We start from the raw sequence: 24,685 nt of genomic DNA, 5'->3' as shown, positions 1-24,685 counted from the left end.
AAACAAAAATCCCGGAAAAAATATATATATACACATTTATATATAAACTTAAAAACCTTGTACAAATGAGTTGTTATATATAAGATGCTTACACTAAGGGAAAAAAAAAACCCTTTATACAATGTTTCAAGAAAAAAAGAGGAAAAAAACATTTAAAAAGGGACAACATACAGATACAACAAGCAATTTCTAAAGCAATAAATACTACTGGTCCAATAGCGTTGTGATACTTTTAATTGTTGAGTAGCGTTCCCTCCCCCAAAAAGAACAACACCATGGAACAAGGTATATTAACACATTTTTTTTAACCCTTTGTTTCTGTACATTTAAACAATAACAAGTAACATCACAATAAAGGTTGTTTCACACAAGGAAGAAAAAAAAAAGAAGTAGTAGCGGCACCGCATTCCTTGTGCCCTTAAAGGTTTAAAAACCAGATGTAAAATGATTGGTTCGCAAGCTCGTATTTAATACAAATAATAAAGAACCAATGCCTCCGGCAAGGGCTGCTTCAAAATTGCTTCTTTTTTTTTTTTAATTTTTAAAATCAGTCTTTAAAACTAAGCTATTGGAACTACATAACAATTATGTATATATATATATTTTTTAAACGCTACAAAGACTTTAAACAGCTGTTGATAAAAATTTTGGCAGAATCATGAGGCTTTTCTCATCTACATATTTAAAAAGGAGAAATTGAAATAAGAATGGGTCAAATATTGACCAATGAACTCGATAAAACATCAACTAATGTAGCCACGTGGCACGAATTAAAAACAAAACTGAGAAACGACGACGAACAGCGGACGACGAGGAGGAGGAGAAGGAAAAAAAAAATTAAAGAAAAAAAAACCAACCCCAAATCCCAACAGAATTCAATCCCCCCCAAGGAAACCGAAAGGGCTAACGAGGCTAAAGCTATTCTAAGGACTTGGTTACAAGGGAGAGCGGCTGGGGCTGTGTCCCCGCCAGCGAGCTGTGGGAATGCAAGGAGGACGTGGAGGGCTGTGCTAGGGATGCGGCGGCGGCCGGCGGGAGGGCGGCCGGCGGGTGGTCCAGGGCCCCGTTGGGGCAGCTGGCGGCAGGCAGGGCGCCGGGCTTGCTCGCAGCGCTCTCGGCGAGGACGAGCGAGGATGGCGGCGGCATCATGACCAGGTGCGCCAGCGGGTCGGGCTTCAATGAGAGCGAGAGGGGTTGCGTTTGTTCAGTCTGTGGTTTCGAGTCTCTGGAGGGGGAGGCGAGCATGGCAGGGGAGGACGGAGGAGAGTCTAGTAAGCTTCCATCTGAAGAGGGTGGGCTGACGCAGCTGCCTTCACCTTGTATGTAGCGAACGCACTTTTTTTTTCTCCTAGAAACAGGGAGAGAGTTATCTGTGAATAAAGGGCAGAGACGCTGATGGAGACAGTTATCTAAAGCAAAGAGCCGTCAGTTAGCTACTCTGGGCTCTGCGCGGGCGGCACCCCAGCCCCACGCGCTGTCCTGGGGGTCTGGTGGGGTGTCCTCAGCACCGAGCCCGCTCGGGAACCTCCCCTCGGCTAACAGATTTGGAAAGGATTCACTGATTGTCTCTTCGTCCCTCTCCTCTTCAGGCCGCCTCCTTTCCTTAGTTATTTTAATAATCAGAAAATCAGGTAAGACGTTTTTGGAGCCCACTGTGCTAATCTACAAACTTGACTTTCCTCCGGAAAAATAAAAACAAAAATTTGTAATCCTTATAAAATAAAAGCTCTGGATAGTTGATGGTATCTCAAGATGTCCCATAACGCTGTCCAACTCAACGGGGCTATCGCTACACCTGCGTCACCTGTCGTCTCTTACGATGCACTGCCCTTGGGAGGCAAGGATGGCTGCAAACTACTGCTCATTGCTTTCTCCTCTGTTAAGAACCACACCAAATCCAGAAACATCGGAGTCAGACAGGAGGGATATATAATAGAGAGAACGAGAGAGAGGGGAAATAAAAACAAAACGAACAAACAAAGCAAACAGAAGAAAAACCAGGAGAAGAACAGGATAAACAGAGTATGATCCAAAATAACAAGAATAACTGGTTGTATGGCCTGCAGGTTGTGGCTTTAAATCGACTCAGTTTTACTTTTTGGTTTAAGGGAGAGTGGTAGATTTGGGAAGCTGCTTGTCTGCGTTTTGGGGAATTTTCCTCTGAGAAGCCATCCATGGAACTCCAGAGTGGGATCCAATTTCAGTAGGTGAAGAGCACGACGACAGGTACAAAGGTGAGGAGCAACATGGAGCTTATTTCACAGCAGGGAATATGAGTCTTGCAAGAGCTGCTCATCTTCAAATAAATGAGTAAGTGACCCGACAGAGATCTTTTCTCCTCCCTCTGTCCACTTAATAATGTAAAGGAGCAATGAAAACAGATGACAATTTCACACCATCTCTCTTGCCAAGTATCTGCAAGACAATTCTAGCAGCAGGACAGAAATAACGAGGCAAGCAACCACAGCATCTGGCAGAACGACATTCAGTGGCCACTTTCACCCTAATAATGATGGCTCTCCAGCCCTCCTATTCACAAGCACACTTCCCATGGGAAGTGCTGAACCGCTGTCACACAGCCCCAGGTAGATGACAAAGTCTGTCTAGAGCAGCTCTGTCACAAAAACTTTGGACACTCAGCTAAGCTGCACAAAGCCACCAACGTGAAGGAGCAGGTTGCTCTCCCCCTCCAGTGGATACCTCACCCTAGCTCAGCAGCTTCATCAGACGAAGCACCGGAGTGTGGCACAGCAGCTGAATGTCGCTGGGTGACACTCCCCACTCGCGTAGGTGCCCCAGCTCCACTCCTGGTTGTCAATGTTCTCCCCTATGCATGGCAACTGCGTTTGACTTGGGTTAAACCAAGCGCTGCTGTCTAAGCAATGGGGCTAGATGTTTCTCGACTGCAAGGGAGATCTAACCAGCTTGATCCTGGAGTTAAAAGATACCACCTCCCATAGGCAGGAAGGGAACAGCAAGGCTGGCACCCCATCTTTCCACCAGCTTCAGTGAAGGACCAGTGCTGCGACATCCCTTCCTCCAGAGACTCAGGCTCTGCTCCACGTTCCACATGGCAAGGTAAGGGGTTAGGGCTATTAGAGTTTTAACCACGTTAGCCTGCAGATCAATACATGCTAAAAACTAAAGACAACCATGCAACTTAAATGTTAAAAAGAAAGAAAGAAAGAAAGATAGAAGACAGCAAGTGAAGGCTGTAAACCATGCTTTATTAGAGCAACGTTAGAAGACAGAAAATAATTAATTTGGTGGGCTCGAAACAGAACCTGTTAATTCTTCTACCATCAACAAACATCGCAGGAAGCCTCTGGCTCTTGGCTAAGGACAGTTCTGCTGCTCTTTCTCCCCTCCCCTCTCCTCTGTCTCACCACTTCCTAGCTTCAGCTGTGCAATGCTACCAGGGCCACAGTTCATGTTTGGACCTTCTGTACAGCTCCAGTGGCAAAGCAGAACAGTGATGCTTCACAAAGCTCACCAATAATACCTGCGTGGAAAGGTGGGTTCTCACAATTTGGAGACTGCAGGGCTCCCCTGAATCCTCAAATTACAATAATTTGCAAGCAGAGACCCAAGCTCTACCTGCCTCATCGATGGTGGTCCAGAAGCCATTCAACTGGATTGCTCTGAACCTACAAGGCAGTTAATTGTTTCACTGGAGGCAGTTTGAATCTAGCATGCCAAAAATTCAAAAAACATTTTTTTTTAATACTATTTAAGTTCTGTGGCCTGAAAGGAAGAGTTCCCATGGCAAAGCTGACTTAAACCAGGTCTACCTGACTTGCTGACTCTGCAGAGTTAACAACGTTTTTAAAACTAAAGCCACTGGTCTGCTACCCGAAGTAACTTTCCTTTGACTAGGATTAAGGGAGCAGATTGCTTCCTCTGCTTCTGCTGTATATTAAACTCTCTAATAGTGTGGCCACTTTTAGTCTGAAAAGCCATCATGATGGCTCAAGGTGGGGGGACATTTCTCCAGCCTGTGCCGTTCCCACCACATGTTATCTGTGGTCATGTACGTGTCAGGGTTAGGTGGGACAGAAGGCATAGATGGTAAAACCCCAAACCCTGCAAGCCAAATTTTACCAGAAGTGAACAACACCAGGCAACTCTGGTGAAGGGGAATAAGTAAACATCCAAGGCACTCTTCACGCCTCAGTTTTGCTCTCCTAAAAGTGGGAACAAAAATACCACATATCCCCCCTCAGAAGTGCTAGCAAGGATTATTCACTTGCATGTTGCTCTGAAAGCATCAACTGCTACATCAGTCTGGCAAACACCAACAGACCTGACCCTGCACTCATGTTGCCCTTGAAACTAGCCCCAGGACAGCACTGGGAAACCTGTACTGCTGCAATTGCCATGAGTGAAAGCCACTGAGGGTGACAAGGGTTTATTCAGTTGTTGCGAGCAAAGATGTCTCAGTTTCTATTGTACCAGCAAACTGCACATCTTTAGCACCTACCTAAGATGTACTACAAAATGCTACCATGCTAGCAAATGCAATGTTATAATGGTTAGGACCAGAACTAGGAGAGAAATGCTCTAATACCTAGTGATAGAATGCGTCCATGCATTTAAAAACAAAACAAAACAAAAAGAAAAGCAGCTGACTCTCTATCAGTAAGTCTAAAGCTATCAGCTCAACCACTGAAGTCGTCTCTGATGTGCTGCAAAGATTTCTGACCAAAATCTGGCATAAGTTAAGAGAGGGTTTATGCTTCACATGTAACCTAAGCACTGTACAGACCGAATGAATAGCCCCTTGCTGATAAACTGTAGTTTTAAAAGTATGCTGTTTACTTAAGCAGCTAGGGAAAGATAAAGCAACACAAACATGATGTGCCCCCGGTTCTGGTACTTGGCATACAGAGCCTGACATGCTTCAAATACTCTACCCCTAGACTACACAAATATCTGCTGATAGTGTGTAGTGAACTAACCACAAAATAAAGCCTAATTAAACACAGCATCCAAGTCTTTGGCTAGCATGAGACTCGAGCCTCCTGACACAGTGAAGTGGCTACTGAGCTCCTGTGGACTGAACTCTTCTTCCTTTAAGCTTTAAGCAAATGCTGCTTTCAAAGCTTGTTTAACATAGGTACTGATACTGGTATTTAAGACCCCAACGCCCGGTACTAGCATGCCTCGAATGGGACAATATGCAATCTGTTGCAGACATTTCTGGTGCCTTAGCTGGTATTTGGACATATAACACCACCCTTGACCCGTGTTTTCCTCGACACTAAGCACAAACAAGACTGCGTGCATACACAAAATACGATGGACGTCTGATCTACATTCTAAATGAGATGGAGCACATGGGACTGGCATGAGTAAGAGGGGAAAATGTGGGAGAGGAATCACTACACACAGAGTGTGGTTTGGGTTGAAATACCTACCATCATAATATTCCAAATTCAAAGACTGCTTGTATCAGAACAAAGAAACAACAAATTTAACCAAATGCGAGCATATAAGGAAAAAGGAATGAGAAAAGAACTACTCGGTATCCCTCCACCAAGAAAGAAGTACGTACTGAGTTATACATGGAATTAAACTCCAGTAGAACATGGGCTGTCGAAATTTGGGCTCTCTGATGTCTTTCATCTCCTTTTAATGCTGGAAACTGTCCTACTAAAGTTGTAAATAGTTTTGTCTACAGCTCAGGCGTTTACAGCTCACTTGTTGGGATAAAATTTAGGAAAAAATCTATTTTTGGAATCAGAAAAAAAAGACATCAGATCATTTAAAAAACCGGTATCTTCATAAGCCTTATTGAGGCATAGAAGCGTACACGTAGCTATTTAATTTTGCTGGTAACACCAAACAAATGAGTACAATATAAGCTGTAAACACTGGCTTTTACATCTCTAATCATGAGAAAAACACTACTGCTGCAGATCCCAGAACCTTTTTAAAAAGCCTTTGGAGACAGCAGACATACACCCAAATGAAAGACAAAATATAGATGTCCAGCTAAACATTCATTTTGCTGACAATCTGGAAAAAAATAATAAAAAAGCCAAAAAGCTGCCAGCTTTAAGGACTTGAAGTTTTCTTGTTCCCAGTTCTACCACCAGGGAGAGGTTATTGGTAAAGAAAGAGAGAAAATGGCATTAAATTAGCAAGAAATTCCAAAGATCAAAGATTATTAGCAATTGATGCTGTGGGAGAGAGAAAGGTGGGGAGTGGGGAAAAAAGATTAAAAAATAAAATCACACAAATGCACTAAGAGGACAGATTGCTTTTATTTCCCCAAAGGCCTAATGGGTAGTATTATACCTGCATGGTTTGCACCATAAACTCTGTCGGTCAAGCCCGAACAATGCCCGACACTTCTTTGGAGTATTTGCATCTGTTAGCATAAGGTAAACACAAAAAATACAACACAATGGTGGATAGAGCTCATTTGGACTGCGTCATCTTAGCTACAGCTACGTTTAGCTTTCAATCACCTTAGTTTTATTTGGTAATCTCCCCTCATACCAAGGGCAGGAAAGAAAACAGGACTTTCACAATGAGCCAAAAGAAAACCAAAAAAATCTCTGACACGGCTGTGTGTCTGTCCGGTGTCGGTACCGCGCTCAATGCCGTGTTATCAAGGGCTTTGGGAGAGACTTTCCTTGGGTGGAGGCTTGGAGGGCAGGAGCATGGTTGGGGCACGGATCGGATGGGCTTAAGGCTGATGCTGTTTTACAGTGGGTTTTTGGCTAGCAGCAGCAAAGAGGAAGGCAAAAAAAAGACCACCAACAACAAAAAAAAGCAAAACCCTTTCAAAGAGATGATAACTCATGGCAGTGTCCCACTCCCTTGTGTCTTCTAGATCACAACACAGAGCTACAAAGCAACAAGGCAGGAAAAAAAAGGGGAAAGTACCAAATAAACCAGCTGCAAATCAGCCATAGCGAGTCTGGGAAAACTATACACACCTGCAGGGGCCGCACCAGTTATTCTGTTGATCAAGGCCAAAGCGCGCTCGGCATTTCTTAGGAGCGCTCAGGTCTGAATGAGTTCAAGAAAAGCGAGCAGAAAAGGGAGAGAGGAAAAAAAGAAAAGGGGAGAGGGGGGGAGAGAGAGAGAGAGAGAGAGGAAGAGAGAAAAGGGGAGAAAAAAGAGAAAGATAAAAATAAGGAAAAAATAAAAATAAAAAAGGGAATAAAAATCAATTTCCTCGTTATTAATTGCAAAATATTGACTTTTGATTTAAAAGTTAAAAAAAGTGATAATCACATTTTTATTCAACTCTTGAGATTAGCTGTTGCAATTAAAGCTGCAGTATCCCTTTATAAAGGACTGTTTCTTTCCCTTTTAAAAGAGCAGGTAGAGGAAAGTCATTGTGGCTGGTCTAGCAGGATGTTTTAGGCAAGGTTTATTTGGGCTGGGTTTTTTTATTCTCTTTTTTGAGAGGGGGGGAAAAAAAGGAAGAAAAGAAGCTGAGTATGGAAGTTAGATCCTGAACATGCTTTTTTCTTCAACTCAGATACAAAATAAAAATAAGAGAAAAAAAAAAAAAGGAAATTATATCTCCTGGGATAATGCAGCTTTTGGAATAACATTCAATTTACATGTTTTTATTAATTTGTATTTAAAAGAATGGATAAGAATAAGCAGACTGCGGAATGAGTATGTTAGTATCAGCCAGAAAATAAAATGTAAAGCATGGCAAGGTGCTGAGTTAGTACAGCTAGTGAATTGCAATGAATAGGCTTGAGCAGAAAGGAAAAAAAAAAATCCAAAACTAAAATAATAATAAAAAAATGCATATGCATGCTAATGTGAGAAGACTTAGTGGGAGCCATGAAAAATGCCATTAGATTAAGGAGGTTCATTACTGACTTGCTTCCATTCTTTATCAGTCTCTTTAAAGAAATACTGCATATTCAATTTGCACAGTTAGTACAACTCTTGCGTTATTTTTACTGTATTACTGTTTTAATAGCAATTGTTACAAAAACAAAAAACAAAATTAAAAAATACTATCAAACATATAATAGATATAAAGATATATAGATAATAAATACTATCAAAACGTGTGGATGGTATTTTTTTCTTAATGTCATAAGTGTTTAATGTTAAAATCTATAATGGCAGGAAAAAAAATTAAAAGGCAGTTTATAAACTATTTTAAATGACTCAAAATGACGTTAGCACCTGTAATCGGAGGAAGTGAAAGGCAAGGATTTAGGAAACATTCGCTGTGTTCTGAAAAAAAAGAACAAATTATACAAAGGCTTCAAAAAAACTAAGTCAGGGCTTCTTCAAAATTGACTATGAGATTGCCTATGCAGTATTTCTAATTTCCTATATAGAATGGCAAACCTCCTTAATTTAAAATGGGTGCGATTTACCACTGTAAGGCATGCATCAGAACATACAGGTACAGCCCAAATTAATACCAAACACATACATATGTACGTACACGCACACACATATGCGCAAAATAAGCAGACAACTTTATAAATGATGGCATAGGCATTACAACTACGGCTCTGCAGTTAAAGGCTTTGCAATCATTACGTACAAATTCAGCTAACGTCACAAGAGGGTCTTACATGCAATGGCTTGGTGACTAGTTTTAGAAGGGCAATAATGTGTAAATCATTAGAGTGCATTTAAAAAAAAAGGCTGTCTAGTATAAGGGCTGGCTCCCCGTGAGGCCAGGAGACTCCTACCCACCTCCCCCATACCTAGGAGCGTCACACCGGGATTGCCACACTTCCACTAAGCAAGAGATTTAGACTTATTTTTACTTACCATTGGTCTCTCCTGGCTGCTTATCCCTTTTCCTCTTCTTCTTCTTTCCCTGCAGGAAACATACGCAAATCAGAAGGATTAAAAAAACCCCAAAACATGTCTCCTTGCAAGACAGCACCAAGCGATGGGGCTGTGGCTGCTGCGGGAAGCTCCCTGGGGAGGACACCGACGCACGGTGCCAGCTCGCTCCCAGTGTAGGGAGGCTTGGAGGGCCCCAAGCGGATGCTCACACCCCAGGGATGGCTCTGCCTGGCCCGTGCCTTTTCGGACAGCCTTGCTGCAGCCCCCCCAATGCTAACACCCACCAAAGCCATAAGCAGCTGGGGAAGGGGCAGAGGGAGTTGCAAGATGCTTCTTTTGAGATAAGATTATCATCACGACAGAAACATCGACACTTGTATGCGCCTACTTCAAAAAAATCTTTCCTGGTCACATTTCTGTGGGGTGGGGAGGGGAAGAAGGGACAACAGTGGAAATTCAAGGTGGGAGAGTCCATGGTGAGGTTAGATTGAGCCCCTGGAGCTCCTCAGCACCCAAACCCGACCGTTAAAGCAAACGAGGAAGCCACAGTGATGAGCAAAACCTAACCTGCAGGTTTATAAGTGTACTAACAACTTAGGAAACAAAGCCAGCAAGAGAAAAAGTCCAGATATAACGAAGACCCTTCCCACATTTTGCTCTATCACAAGAACAAATCACCAGTAATGTTTTGCTAAACTGCGTCCCTTTCCCAAATACTGTCCCACAAAATGATGCAATTTGTTACAGTTTCTGACCAGAGGGAGAACGGCCCTTTCTCCATTTCTCTCCAGCAGTGTGAGAGATGACGTGACCAGGAGCCCGACTTCTGTGGAAACCCAATGATCGTTTTCCAAGAGAAGAGTTAAAAAGTAATAAGCATGGCTCAAAAGATAAAAGTGATTTGCTAAGAGAACTTTTCTAACACCGAGCTACAGGGTTTGCAGAGCAGCACAAAAAGGCCAGTGCAAGGGGACAGAGTCATTTCATTTTCACAGCTCCCCAGATGCTAAAAGCAATGACTTTCGGGCCAGCAACGTCAACTGTGAACAGCATAGAGATCCCTGCTTTTGAAGATGTGGTACTAAGAGAAGTTGGTGAAAAGACACCAGGCCAGTGGTCCCTTGTGGTCAAAAGGGAACAAACATGGGCTGGACATATCTGTTGGGAAGCCAAGAGGTTCTCCTACATGGTGGACATCTTTCTCAGTAGGTTGGTCTGGCTCCCAGCTACATGGTTAAGATTGGGCTTCAGCTTGGGACAGCCACTATAACATTTGGGACACTCACTATGATACATTCCCTGGAATGTATTGGTAAAAAATTCCCCCAACATGATGCTGGATTTTGATTTGTTGTTGTCATATTTTTCTGCTCTAAAAGCTGGCCTTCTGGCACGGTGCTTCCGTACTCATTCCCTCTTGCTTGCTCAGGGTTGTAAACTGCCACCCTGCTGTCCAGGCTGCAACAAGCACAATCTTGTTCACGAGAGCCTTCTGGTGATGGAAAAAGCTGTCTGCACCATCAATTTTAAAGAATTTTTAAACAACATGCACATAATCCTGTGGCCTGAACGCTGCTGAGGAATCACCTCTGACACCTCTGAGGTCATTTCGGGGGATATGGAAAGTTGTTGCTCTGAGTCAATTGCTACAGCAGCCATCAGTCTAACATGACAGGCAGACAAGATAGACAAGCATTGCTCCTAAAGCTCCCTGAGAATAGAACAGGGAAAAATGTGCTGTCTTGAAGTCCACGTATCACATAAAGATACAAGAGGCTCAGACTGCTCCATCTATATTGATCTAGATTGACAGTAACTCTGTGAAAGTCGGTGAATTTTTTCCAGGTTTACAACAACATAACCAAAACCAGACATTGCCTCAGGACGATAAGCCTGATTTTTATTTACTCTCAAGGAGGCCACTTGCATAATTAACAGACTGTATCTCGTGGCATAATTGCTTAATTTTTGCAGTACATTTGGGAATTCAAGGGCTATTCCAATTTGAGACCTTATGACTTCTTCACACAAGGGCCAGCCAGAACAGAGGTCAGGAGTCACCTGCCCTTTACAAACTCTTCAAGCCAGGTATTAAAGTACCATAACCCGTTTAAGGAGTCATCTGTTAAAAATGACTGAGATACAGGAATGTCAGCCAGGGACCAGGAATTTCTGGTTCCTTTTCAACACAAGCTTTGAAAACTGTTCCTAACAAAGAACTGACAGAGGTCCCGCTAACTTCTTTTACACCCTTTTCAAAGAAAATAGGGAGAAGAATCACCTGGCTTCCTTGTTCAGTTTCTGTGCTACGAGAAGATACTTGATTACGTAGCTAAATTAATACATGGCCTTAAGAGTGCTCTGCAGAAGACACCGTTTTGCCTTTGCCTCCGATTGTCCTCCTAAGACTTGAGCAGATAGTTCTGTAATATTTCCCATCATTGTACTACACAAATTCTTAGGCTGCAGGTAAAGGCGGATGTAAATATTTGCTAACTGTTTTGGCAGCTCCCTCTACAGAGCCAAACCAACATGGATTTTGACAGGACTGCAGAGTTCTTTGGTACTAATTTTCTAGACAAGCGGCAGGCGAGGTGACTAGACCCTTACGTACTTCTGAGTCCAGCACTCAGCGCTGCTTAACATCTTATATTAGATCTCAGGAAGAGCAAATGTGCTTTGTGACACCAACAAGCCACGAGGGATTCCCTGAATCCTCCCTCTTCTCTTATTTAAGAGCAGGCTGAAAGCTGCGTTTCTTGAATGAACTGCTCCCATTTCTGAAGACCTGAGCTACAGCTGTCCCCATCCTTGTGCCTGACCTAAAGTGCTTAATGATTTAACCCTTTCAAGCAGCCCAGATGTGCTCCCCTTCTAGATGTGTGAAGGGCTCAAGACCCTACGAAATGCTGAGGCAGGAGGGATACTCGGAGAGCTCTGAATGGACGAGGAGAGGAGAAACAAATAAATCCTGTGGACGATGCAATCGTGTGATGCAAAGGTACCATGGTCTCCTCAGGCAGGAAGGTTCCCCCTGAAGGTCACTTGGGTGTACAGCATCAAGCCGCTGGGAAAGCGCCGGCTTTCTCATCCTGTCCTTTTTAGCTTGAGAAGAAAGAGCTTCTCAGTGCTCACACGGTGAGGACAAAAGTAAAAGGTCCTAAACACTGAAGGCTTTGTACATGCCCATCTGTCGGTGGCACAGTCACTGCACAGAATGAGCATTCCCGAAACCTCAGTCGAGCCTATACTCCCTTTTGAACACCCAAGAAGACGATACTGCACAGTGCTGAGGAACTACCTCAAGCCTATGGTCTGACAGTCACAGGCCAGACTATGCTGAAAAGAAAGGGAAAATGTGTTTAAGCAGGCGCAGTGCCTCATCGGGCTTAACGAGGTCTCCTCTGAGGAGCATGCACAGCTACACCCGCAACAATGAGCAAAGGAGGGAGCGAGGCAGAGCCCAATGGAAAGAAAAGATGATCAAGAAAGAACAGAAGGATTTGAAAAAACGTCCTTAAGTACATATTGCTAAGTAAGTAAGCATGTGTATTCTCCACTGCTGAAACGGTGGAAGACTGTAGGGAGCTGCTGCTGCTCTAGGCTTCGCTGCAGACTCTGAACTGGCTTCTTCCCATCCATACATGTAAAAGCACACATTCTCATAGAGGTAAATGTTGCCATATACAAAGCACAGACTTTATGTGATTTACGGCAAAATAGGATATTTACAGTAAAATAGGCAGTGATGATGATAAAGATGGAAAAGACAGACTTCAACAAAAACAAAACATGTAATACTGTACATAACTGACATTAATCTTAGAGCTGCAGGTCCCCAAACCTGCAGGGAAGTCTGCCTGGAAGCTAGGGAGCAGGGGTTTTTCCAGAGTTAGAGACCTTGAAAGTTTTAGGCGATTTTTATTTAAATCTTTAAAAAAATAATCAAGATGCTGCTATAATCCTATTAAAGAGGGTTTAGAGCTCCAACTATTCCACAAATCTGTCAAGAATTTATGGGTTTAGGCTTGCAAACACTTACCACCAGCTGCACCGCTTACCCATCATGGAAGAAGGGGTTATATACTACTAGTAAGTGGTTACAACGCTGGCCTTAAGTTTTTAACAGACAGAAAATTCTACCACTTTTAGCTCCACAACAGGCTTTCTGAAGGGTGGAGGGAGGAATCAGTCTTAAAAACACTCCATGAATTGATCACAAACTCCAAAACACTTTTTAAAAAATGACGGGGGGGGGGGGAGATAACATGGCCATGAAAAAGCAAAACATAATCGAAATAGACAACAGTAGAGCGTGGAATAATTCATTTAACCCCACTTGAGAGTAAGACTTTCAAACAAGTCATGCTTTTGGTTTTGCCAGTCCTTCTCTGAAGCTAGGATAAGTCATTCTTCCACTTTCCACTATACTCTCACACAGATAAGCACAAGGCACTAATTATTCATCTTTTTGGTGGAAAGGAGAGGAGCCATACTAGGGGAATTTTTAGTTCTGTTTTAAAAAATGAAATTTAAAATGACCAGCAAGCCAAACAGCATTTCCAGATGCTGGTAAAAGTGAAGGCAAGAGTTTCTTCACAGAGCTCTACTGTCATGCCCCAATTCTAACCTTTTACTAGTCCCAGCCAGGAAGCCTCTTCCAAGTGGAGGGCTGGGAATTATCCCCAATAGTTTTAGTATCGCAGAGGGAAGCGTCCGTTGTTGTTACCAGATTGGGATCCTGAGGCACGCTTTCCAAGTAGTGCTTGTGTGCAATGTGTGGTCGTAGTTCAGCAGGTCACAAATACATTTCTACAAGCTCTACTACTAAAAAAATTTCCACCTACATAGGAACCTACATAGTTATCCCGTGCGGACCAGCCCGGGTACAGCTGCATATGAAGCTGTCGTTCCTTTCTTGCTAGTTCATAGTATTTCGCTTGTTCTTCTCTGGATAATGCATGCCACTGAGATGAAGAAAAGAGAAAAAGACAAAATAAAAAGCACAAGTGTTGTTTTTGGGTTTTTTTAAGCACATTAACAGCAGAGTATATTATTTATATATAAATACAGCTAGAGTTGATTTTCATAAAAAGAGATAAAACCAGATGATCTTGCATGCTGACATTCATGTTTTATTTATAACTCCAGATTATAACTCCAGTTAACTCAACTGAGTCACAACTAATCATTTACGTTCACTCAGCCCCTTTGCCTCCTGATGAGAGAGGAGAATTAAGAAAACTAAACAAAACCAAAGAGCAGGGGAGAGGGTCCAGAAGCTGAACCACTTGTCCTGAGCCAGACCTCAGTTACAGGTTTAGAGAAGGTCTCCCCCTCCCTTCCCCAGTGGCACCCCCTCTCCTCTTCTGGCTCTCACAGGTGCTGATACTGGTACTGTACCCAAAGGCTTTTTCCTTCCCCATTTACTTTTCTGCCTGTTTTAGGACAAAATAAAAATCTGAGATTTTTCCATCTCCAGGTCACGGAAATAACATTGAAATAACACTGCTATTAGTTAACTCTCCCTCTTCCCCATGAATGACCCCACTGACAAAAAGTGTCTGCGAAAAACAAAAACCAAACCAAGGCCTTTGGTTTGGTAACTTACTTATCCATTATCAAAATATCACGAAAACAAAGTGATTCAGAAAGTGTGAATCCTACCGAGTTTCAGTCCCTGCTTGTGCTTGTCCCTTGTTACCTACCCTTCGACCGAGGATTTGGTTGATGGCTGCGCTCTCTTTCAATGTGCATTCTGCTACAACTTTTGCTCTCATTTCCTTCATATACAACATAAATGCATTAAGAGGTTTCTTTATGTGTGGCTTCTTTTTCTCTTCTTCTTTTTTGGAGTCCTGATGTTTTCTGAAGGGTAAAGATACAACAGACAGAAACCACACAGTGAGAACCCTTGTGAATTTATTAAATTAATCCCCTCAATCCCTCTAGCATTAATCCTCAGAAATCTCTAGGAAGAGGACCAGAAGATTCTCTAGAGCCTTCACCCTGGCTGCTGTATGAGAACAGTTTTAAGAGCATTATAAGAAAACCCATCTCATGTTTATGCAATATCACCAAGGACCCTCTCAGCCCCTAGAAGAACCTTGGAAGGACATGGACACTCAGGAAAATGGGTTCATGGAGAGGGCTTGGGAGCATGATGGTAGAGGAAATAATTACACCCCATCATCACTGGGAACTGAAACGCTGTCTTTCTGCTTCACCTGTGAAATGAAAGGCAAGAAGCACCAGAAGCACTACGGGCAGAGGTAGACCAGGGCTCTCCTCAGTTCAAACCTAAACTCGATACCAGCTCTCTCTGGAGCTTTGAACAAGCCATTTATGCTTTGATTTATTGTCTCCTGTTGCGTATCTGGTATCTCACGGCTTCAAACCAGGCACTGAGTAGCATGGAAATTGGTCAAGAAGCTTGAATCTTGATCAAGAAAATTCCACTTCCTTGTTAAAATGGGTGAAATTAATAACTACTTCTCTATGTCACAGAATGAGTCTAAAAGACTGCTACCATTATTTTGACACACTTTGGTAGTTAAATCATGCTCAAGTCAATTAGAACAGAAGAGGAAAAGCAATTTAAAAAAATGGTTTACAGAAAAAACATTCCCACAAATCCAAGCCTTTTTAAAAGCCACACATGCAGAGGCAATGCTTTGGGTGTTCTAAAAAGAAGACACGGGAAGCAACAACTTACGAGCTGTGGAGTGAGCCGACGTCGCTCTGGGAAGATTCCTGTTTGACTGTTGGTGTGACTATGGCCGGATGAGGGATTCCAGTTGTATGTAAACTATGGTGTGGCGGGACCATGTGTGGAGGAAACCTAGAGGAGAGAAAGCTGTGTAAATCGTCAGAATAAAAATGAATGAATGGGGAGGGATGTGTACACACATTAAAAAAAAAAAGGCATATAACAAGCACATGACAGCTAGACAAAGCATATGAAAGCTGGCAGCATTAATTAGCAATAAATTAAACATAATGACTCTTCTAATGTCATTAAAGCCGATCTTCCCCTTCATTATCATTACTGACATGAGACATCATGATTTTTAACATCTTTAACAAAAGGCAAATTCAACTGGATGAACTTGGATGAAAGTGGAATTTCAGCTACCTGCAAGAAAATCCACCAGTCCATTTCTTTGCTAAGAAATTATCTGTGGCAACCAAGGAATCAGTTTTTATAGTTCTGAATCATGTTGTGAATTTGGGATGACATCTTTTGTTGCATATTGACAGCAAAATAAAATATTAATGCCAACACAATCTAGATGCATTTTTGATAATCCTTATAGATGCCTCATTAGCTACATTTTGTTGATGGAGCAAAAGAAAATATTTATTTGTGACTAATAAATCTCTGAGCCACATTGCTTTAACAGAAGGTGGGAAGATTGTGGAATTAAGTCCATTTTGACCCACTGAGGTAACCTAGGAAGGCTTAAATTCATGCAAAATAACAGTATAGCCTTTCTAAAGAGAAAAAATGTTGTCAGCTTTATGGTTTATGGTCACATACATGGACAGGCCCCGGTCCTGCAACTGGATTCAGAGAGGGATGTGCAATCCTTCTGCATGAATCTAATTGCTTGGTCAGGGCCACAGCACGAACATGGCACAATCATTCAGACTTTTTACTTTTTAACCGAAATGAACAAACTTCTCAAAAGCAGGATTGACTTCTTATCAATATTTCCTCAACAGTCTCAGAAAGGTTTTGCAGTGAATAACGAAAGCATACTATGACTGACTGCCTTTCCCTTAGAAAACCCCCACTGAAGTCAACATGTTTCCAGGGAATGTGATCTAGCCTAAAAATTTGGTTCAAAAATAACTTCCCCAAAAACCCAAGGCTAAAGTGATTATGGCAAATGACAAGTTTTTTTATCACTGCAAATCCCTACTCTCATCCCAGATTTTGAACTGGTTTTGTCCAAATAAAGTACCCCAAGAATATGGAACGTGCAAGGGGATAAAGAATTATTTCTTCTATCAGCAATATACAATGATTTTTTCTATCAAACGGGATTTAAAATGGGGTGATATACTATGGATACATAGACTGTGTACAAGTGTCAGAAATATAATGGGATTTCTTTATTTTTCCCTGTCTTATAAATTACCCCCCCCCCCAAACTGCCTAGACATTCCCTACATTCACAAGATGACACAGTAGTACTTTCATGAACAAGAGATACTGTCCACTACAAGCTCTGAGGATCTTTGTCTATCAGCTGGTAGTACTCAGGATCATTAGACAGAAGTATTTTGTCTTTGAAGGCAGTGGTGGGAAGAGCAGGGACTGACAGGGAGAATGTGAAATTGTTCAAACTGTAGAGAATTGCAGCTCCTCACAAAGGCACGGAGAGAAGGAAAGGAGGGTGTGATGGCAGGGGAAGAGGAGAACGGGCAGCAAATGGTCATTCCTTCACATATTTCTACTTCTGCTAAAGACCCATGGACACAAATCTCCACGTGGATTGTCAAAATGCCTTCCCCACTCTCTGACAAAGGTAGCTAGGAGAGAAATGCATGTTTGGGGAAATGCTTTAGTGCATGGTAGCTCAGAAGAGAAGACAATGGCAAGGCTGCAAGGAGGCCGATGTCCTGGTCTTACTTACGCCACAGAATTGCCTCACCATCAGCAAGACACAAACTGGGCCTTTGTATCATTTTCTTCTGCTCTCTCTCTCTGTTTTTGTGTGTGTGTGTATTTTGATTGGACATACTTAAAGTTTGTTCACACTGTGCCTGGGGCCTTCAGCCACAGTACAATGCAAACAATAAAAACTGACAGTAAGAGCTTTTTTAAAAAAAAATAACTTACAGACATGGGCGAAAATAAAACCTACGGTAAAATCCTGACCTCACTGAAAGTGGTATAAGCATAGTATATAGTATATATATAAGCACATCCTATGGACTGACCGTCTGTCTTAGGCAAGACCCAGCATTGAAGAGAGGACTATGCTGCTGGGACTAGCTAGGGTTCAAAATGGAACGAGAGCCAGTGACAATGGGACAATGAACCATGAAGATGGAGACAAAAAGCCTACCTTCAGAGAGCAGGCAGAAGAGCTGCACTTGTTTGACATGAGGACACAGTGGGAAGGGCAGTGGGCATATACCAGCGAGGAAGAAGAGCTGAGTGCAGTGGCAGCACAAGGACAGAAGGGTATGAGAGTGGACCTGAATAAGGTTAGACATCACTGGAGAAGGGCTCCCAAATATCACAAAAGACTGATGACAGCTGGAGTTATTGGGGACAAAAGATGGTGTTTGTTAAGTTTCTGAAGAGCACCCCATGATGTGGCTGTGATAGCTGGGTCATAGACTAGTTTCTCAAATAAGGAGCTGGTCAAAAATTATCAAACAGATTGGAAAATTAACTCTGCCCACATGACGGATTGTTGTATGACCAGGATCTTCAAGGGAAACAAGTTCAACAAAAGATAGGGAGTTATTTTATTTGTTTATTTTTGATGAAGATTTAAGTACCTCCAGCTAATAAAAAATGGAGGAGAGTGAAGAAAATCTGCAAAAAAATGTAACTTCCCCTCCTAATTATGGGAAAAATGTTTTTCCAATTACTGTTTAGGAGAGTGAGCATTTGCACATGGGAGAGTGACCGGGTGGGGAGGAAGGGCAGCAGAGGAGAAGCCTACGTAGGCATGTTGTGTGAAAGCCTGGAGGATGGGAGAAGCCTCCACTGACTTCAGCTGACATGGGATTTCACCCACTAAGCTCTAAACTTCAGAGACACAGAAGCCTTCAACCACAGGTAGCTGCAGCTCAGTAATTATTTTTGGGTGGCAGTTTCCCCAAGGAAGTTGTGTGTTCATTACTAATGACCATTTATCATTTCACACTGGATCTCTCCCCCTCCAAGACACAAGGCTGCCTGTTCGACTTACACACCCCCTCCTATGTTTGGGCCTATAAAAACATGCTCCAGAACCGAAAGTCACTCGCAAAATGTCACGGACTTCAGTGGGCTGGGTGGGGGTTTGGTCCAAAGTCCAAGTGCCTATTTATTTCCATGTAGACATCCACTCACATGGCAGTAAGAGTGGGGGGAAGAGTGTTAATTTTTAAGTTCCTGGCTACACTCCAACTTCAGTAATTACATTCAGCAAAAGTGAATTTCCCCTGAAATTTCAATTACAGAAGGTATTTTCCACTGCCACCACTTAAGTGCTGTGTAGTGTTTGTCTGGTGTAATTCTGCTAAATTATTTCCTGATTTCCTCTCGCAGTAGTTGTTTTTTCATAGTGGGTCTGCTGTTTGCCCATCAGTCAGTTAACCCTGCCTCAATTTACATTAAGAGCATATTATAGAGCGGTAATGAAGGATCAAGAGACGTTATAAGCATGTTGCATGCATATGAAGTGAGTGGGGCGATGCTACAAGCGGAGAAAAGAGTTGTAAATGTTAAAACAACCTGAAGACACTACCTTAATAGCCTAAATCATTTATGAAAATCACTATTAGTCACCCATTAACCTTTTATAAACTATTCATAAGCACACTCTAACTAATGAACTGTAATTACTAAGCTTAGGGAATATTCACTGTTGGGAAGCAGTATATGCTCCAAAGGTCTATACCATAATGCAGGCAAAGACAGGAACTACTTTTGAAGGAAGGCTCTGGAGAAACGTGGATGGAGGAGTGAGGTTGGGGTCTGCCCTGGCTTCAACGTTTGGGCAGAGCCAACACAGTGACCCCAAGGCTTGTACCAGGACCCTGTGTGGCTCTTGCCTGGAGGCCAGCCATGAACGGCATGTCTGCAGGCAAGCGTGGACATCCCTGGGCACGCCAGCCCCATCTCCCAACTATGCTGGCTACTCAGGGCAAGGGCTGTCCCCCAGCTGAGCTCAGGCACTCCAGCTGATACGGCGGGCATGAGAAAACATGCGTCGAACCACGTATCAGAGCATGGTCTGCCCAGAGGGTGTTCCCACGTATGGGAAACCAGGAGAGAAGTTTCTGGGCTGAAACAAAGGATAAACATCTTAAATCTATTCATCACTCTGCGTGTGCGCCTGAGCGTGTGTGCATGTACGGGCTTATGTCAGAGACAAAAAGGCAGGCTGTGTGTGTATATGCACACCCCTCACCTTCGCCTAAGACATCCCCCCGTATTTTTTTCTCTAGACAAGTAGTCCATGAATTGCAATAAACACCCTAAAAATTCTAAGCAGCTCATTATACACCACTGTCTCCTTTTATGGCTCCAAGCCAGAATATAATGATGAGTCTTAACTTGTTAAGGACAACTAATTTTTTGTTCCTGGCTGTCTCAGGGGCTTCTCTCTTACTCACTCTCACTTTACTTCACTGTTGACATGTTTCTGTTAACTGGATGTCATCTGCCTGCCTTGATTTTATGCACAAGCAGTGGGATGCATTTTTCTGTGCAACAATTCTGCTTTGAGTTGCATTAGATTTGTCATTATTCTCTCATTTTCCCCTTGCACTTGTAACATTTCATCTATTCCTGCCTTATTTTTTGAGCCACGGTGCACCCACATTATGGTTTATACATGATCTTGCTCCCTTTGAAGCCGGCAGATTTCAGAGCCAGCCCTCGTCAGGAGAAGTGCCTGCTACCAATTTAGCAGGCTGAGGGCCCCGAGCTCCAACAACTCAATCTAAAGGGGGTCACAGGGTGGCACAAGCGAGTGTCAGCAAGTGCTGTTTAATTGCCAATCTAGGCTTCTCCATGGTGTTTAAAGTATAATGACCCATCACTTAATTCTGAGAAGTCCTGGCCCTGCTGCTGAATGGAATGAATATCAAAGGATGTGCTAGAACAGGGCAAGGAGCCTACATTTCCTATAACTGCCATAAGTATAATAGACCTCTACTTCTGTCGTCCCATTACCACAATAATGTATTTAATTTGCTGTGTACTCTTTTTAACTAGATACCTTTCATAAAGCCTATCTTGGGAATATAGCCTCCCCCCTCCCACATCTCCCCCCTCCCTCAAATGACTAGCCTCTCTAATAATAATTAAACTAAATCAAGCTCTGCTTTGCCTCACACCATGCCTGCAAGTCTTTTATAGATATTAAAAAAGATTAAATGGAGGGAGGGAACCATTGTTTAAATTTGCAGCTCTCTCCCCAACCCAGGATTTTTCCTCCCCCATGCTGGGTCTATTAATTTTTTTTTAAAGTTGATTTTCCAGTTGTCTCTCTATTTGCTGAAGCAACACAGGCAAATTTTAATGTTTTGCTTTTACTCTACTTACCTAAAGCACACAACACCCTATTTCCCTACCCATTCACTCACGAGCTCTTGTCACAGGTTTCCATTTCTCAATGAGGTGTCTTTCCCCCAAGCCCCCTCCTCCCCCAGTCTTTTCCTCCTTAAATCCTCTATACACCAACCTTCACATATTAAACTGCAGACATGGAGAGGAAGGGACAGAGCAGGGAAGAGACGTGGAACCTTGCTATGTAATGCATGCTAATTTAATTATGTGCCATCATCAAAATGGATTAGCTGTTTCAGCCCATCAGGAAAGTCTAAACCTCCACCGATTTAATTAACCAGACTGAAAATCAGATGAACAGAAAATAAAACTATCATTAGGAGCAATTAGTGATTACTTAAACATAGTGCTGCCAACCAGTTTGTAAATAAAACTAGCAGCCCCTGGAAAATTAGATGGAATTAATTGGAGGTAGGGAGGGGGAGAAACATATACTTCTAAAGCTTTAGAGGGTCAGGCAGGCCCTTTTATGTCGACTATCAGTGTTTGGAGCTTTGGTAAGGGAAAGCATAGCGCAATAACCTTCCTCCCAACTCTGCTTGAAGAGCAGCCCTCCTCCCTCCCGAGACTCCCCTCTCGCACACAGAGCGCTGCTCTGGGTGATAGCCACCGAGAAAGCAAAAGATATCACGACTTCTCCTCCTTGCTTTTTCAACATTACATTCTCCCAGCTTTTTCATTTAGTTTGGCTTTTAAAGATGACTTCCTGCTCCTCTACCTCTCCCTCAAAAACAAATTCTTAAAGCCCAATGACAGCACTAGGACACCCTCTTCTCCTCAAATGGGAAGGTACCCCTCAACCCCTCCTCCTCTGCCCCACCGAAGAACTAAGGATGACTGTTTAACTGAAGTGTTTTCAGGAATGTGCTTCCTAGATGAAATGCCCTCCTCTAGAGAGGGTGGCAGGAGGAGTTACATTTGCTCTCAATTCAGGACCTCAGCATTTGAACTCACCTTGACATGGAAGCATTGACGGTCAGAGCTGTTGGGTAAGGGTGGCGGAAACCCCCTGTCGTGATTGGGTACACTGGCTGACCTTGCCTGGCAAAAAAGAAGGGAAAGAGAGAATGAGAGAAAGAAAAAAGGGTTTTTAAAAAAAAACCCACAACAAAAAACTTCTCTCTGCACAGTAAGCTTTATTCTCATTTGATCAGAACAAAAATCTTGGGGATTGTACAGCAAGGATCAAAGGAAAGAAACACAGAACAATTTGAATGCCATAAATCTGATAGGAATGGCTAATTAAATTTTATAACCTCTGCTTATGTCAATAGAGACCCTCTCCCCAAGCTGAAACTAGGTGTTTTGTTGTAATAATTAAAGGCGAAGTCTCGCTTGCTTTAATGGAGCCATCACACTAATTGAGGGCTACACATCCAAAGGAAAACAATAATGAATGTAAATTTATACCAAAATAAAGTACAGTGAATCAAAGGACTTCAGTTGCGCTTTGGGCCTCTTTCGGTATTTAGATCTCGGTGAGAAAACATTAAATTAACAGAGCTTAATTTGTAGCCTTTTGTCAGATTAACAAGTGTTGACAAGAGTTACCGGGGGAGAGTCCCCAAGAAGTATTGTGGGTAACCAATAGACAATCACACCTCATTACAATAATTAAAAAATACAGCAACATGCAAAATAGCATCCTCATGAAAGACACACAACTTTTTCTGATTGAGGTTTGTCTGTGCTGGCTAGTTCTTTTCATCTGTCCTTCAAATATATCATCTGACTGGGCAGGATGCTTTCTGGGGGGGTACTATGCTAGAGACATGCAGGCCAGTTGAGGATAGATGGACTGAGAAGTTGATAGTGAAGCACGAGTGGCAACGAGAGGGGAAATAAAAACCTTGGGTTAGTTCTGCAAAGTTGGCCATGCTACTCTCCTAGAGCAAAAGCAAACGTGATGGTATCACCCCTCAACAAAAAACACTCAGAGAAGCTGTAAGAGCTGTGGGTAGACAAGTATGCCATGGGTATTGACTTGTTATAAACCGGGGGTGATGACAGAGCCTTCCTGTGACAGAGGTGGCCATTAGCACCTGCTCGATGAAACTGGCCACACGTGGCAACATTTGCATGGTTTGGCAGCCATGACATGAGGTTGAAGGAGGACAAACCTGTGTCTGCACACATAAAGATGTAAGGCTCTGAGACACAGATGAGCAATGAGGCACAGGTCAATGACAGCGAGGAATTTCTTCCCCGCGCTCTCATGTTTTTAATGGTACTGACTTTTGGCATTAGCTGAGCGTGTTTGTTTTAAATGCTGAGCTTGTTACTGTGCGAACTCAAGCTAAGCAGTTGCAACAGAGGAGCATGAGATGGCAGCTAGGCCCTGCAAGCAAGAAAGACAAAGAGCTGACATGCATTCTACCAGCGTTCAGGGTGTCCTACGTAAAAAGTAAATCACCACAAATGAGGAGGGATTTAAGATTTGAGGGAGCAATGCTCTGGGTTTTTCTTCTGCTCATGCTGTGCTCTTCTGGAGAAACAGCCTTCTGCAGAGAGCTGATGGACATGCTTCACCCTCAGGGTGGGAGAGCCTCTACCCACACAAGTTGCACAACCACCCTGCAAGGAAGGGCAGCCTACAAATGTGGCCAGAAGCGGGCTCCTGTGGCCAAGGTCCGAGCTCCAGCTCTCCTGCATCCACACTTCTGTGCTTGAGAAAGGCCCGCAAAGCTTTTGACGCCAATCCCTCTCCCTGCCCGAGACCTGGATGTGTGTGGGGAGCCCCTGCTCTGCCCCGCTCTCCTACGGGCTGTGAACTCCACTTCCTTACAGAAGGCAAACTTGCAAAGAGGTATTTTAGCACACCTGGCCAAACAACCTCGGGCAGGAACCAACTACTTCTAGCTTTGGGCAATTAATATCTAAAGAAATATGATCTCCCCAAAATTGATGAGGTCTGTTATGTGAGAAAAATAGGGAGTCTTGCTTTGTAACGCAGAGAACTGTTGTATCCAGCAATACAAATGTATTTTAGAAGTATTTAAATCAAATATACTGTACAAAAGGCCTAGGCAGTGCTTAAGTGCATTATAAACCCATTGCAGAGATGGCAACGTAAGAAAAAAAATAAAGTAAGGAGTCAATTACTGGAGGGAACCTCATACCCCACATGGCTCTACAAGTGGGATATGAGGAGCTGAAAAGAAAACAAAACCCCAAACTAACTTTCCACAGCTTTTTTCTTAGACAGTTTTAAAGTAAACTAATTCCTCTTTCTTGTTTGCAAGAAAATTCCATTCCTCAGATGCCAACTGCCCAGCCACGTCTCGACAAGGAATGCTGCTCACTGGCCGATGTAAAGCTCTACTGTTTCACAAGAAAAATGAAATGGGTTTCAATGGGGAAGGCCAATGGAATTTAAAATTGCACATTTATAGTGAGGATGGTCCTGGTAAGAAAGAGTCCATGAGAACCACCTGGAGCCCCCAGAAAACCACATCTGAGAAAAACCCAAGCGGTGCAGTGCAAGGGCATTAACAAGAAAAGGATGTTTCTGCAGAAGGGTTTAAAAATTCGTGCTTCATGAGCCATCAAGTGGTTCAGATGACATGCAAAGCTGTGTCCAACTGCTCA

The 24,685-nt window shown here is 42.9% G+C and overlaps 1 protein-coding gene across 8 annotated transcripts in view; it reads right to left on the bottom strand.

Moving 5' to 3' along the window:
- Positions 1-879: 879 nt before the first annotated feature.
- The window catches only part of TCF7L2 (transcription factor 7 like 2), a 179,288-nt gene continuing 155,482 nt past the window's right edge, over positions 880-24,685 (bottom strand). For 2 of the 8 annotated variants that reach the window (XM_059821225.1, XM_059821227.1), the window contains exons 7-13: positions 22,052-22,138; positions 15,509-15,634; positions 14,502-14,661; positions 13,653-13,760; positions 8,773-8,821; positions 8,170-8,220; positions 1,239-1,348 (exon numbers count right to left, since the gene is read on the bottom strand). In XM_059821225.1, coding sequence (XP_059677208.1) covers positions 1,269-1,348; positions 8,170-8,220; positions 8,773-8,821; positions 13,653-13,760; positions 14,502-14,661; positions 15,509-15,634; positions 22,052-22,138 — 661 coding nt within the window. In that variant the 3' untranslated portion in view covers positions 1,239-1,268. Of the gene's footprint in view, positions 1,349-6,300; positions 6,374-6,947; positions 7,021-8,169; positions 8,221-8,772; positions 8,822-13,652; positions 13,761-14,501; positions 14,662-15,508; positions 15,650-22,051; positions 22,139-24,685 lie in introns of those variants that run through there. The other 6 variants (XM_059821226.1, XM_059821228.1, XM_059821221.1 and 3 more) reach the window with 5 other exon arrangements.

Source organism: Gavia stellata, chromosome 9 (genome assembly GCF_030936135.1).
Source record: "Gavia stellata isolate bGavSte3 chromosome 9, bGavSte3.hap2, whole genome shotgun sequence".
In the NCBI taxonomy this organism is placed as follows: domain Eukaryota; kingdom Metazoa; phylum Chordata; class Aves; order Gaviiformes; family Gaviidae; genus Gavia; species Gavia stellata.
This window is presented reverse-complemented; position numbering and strand designations above follow the sequence as displayed.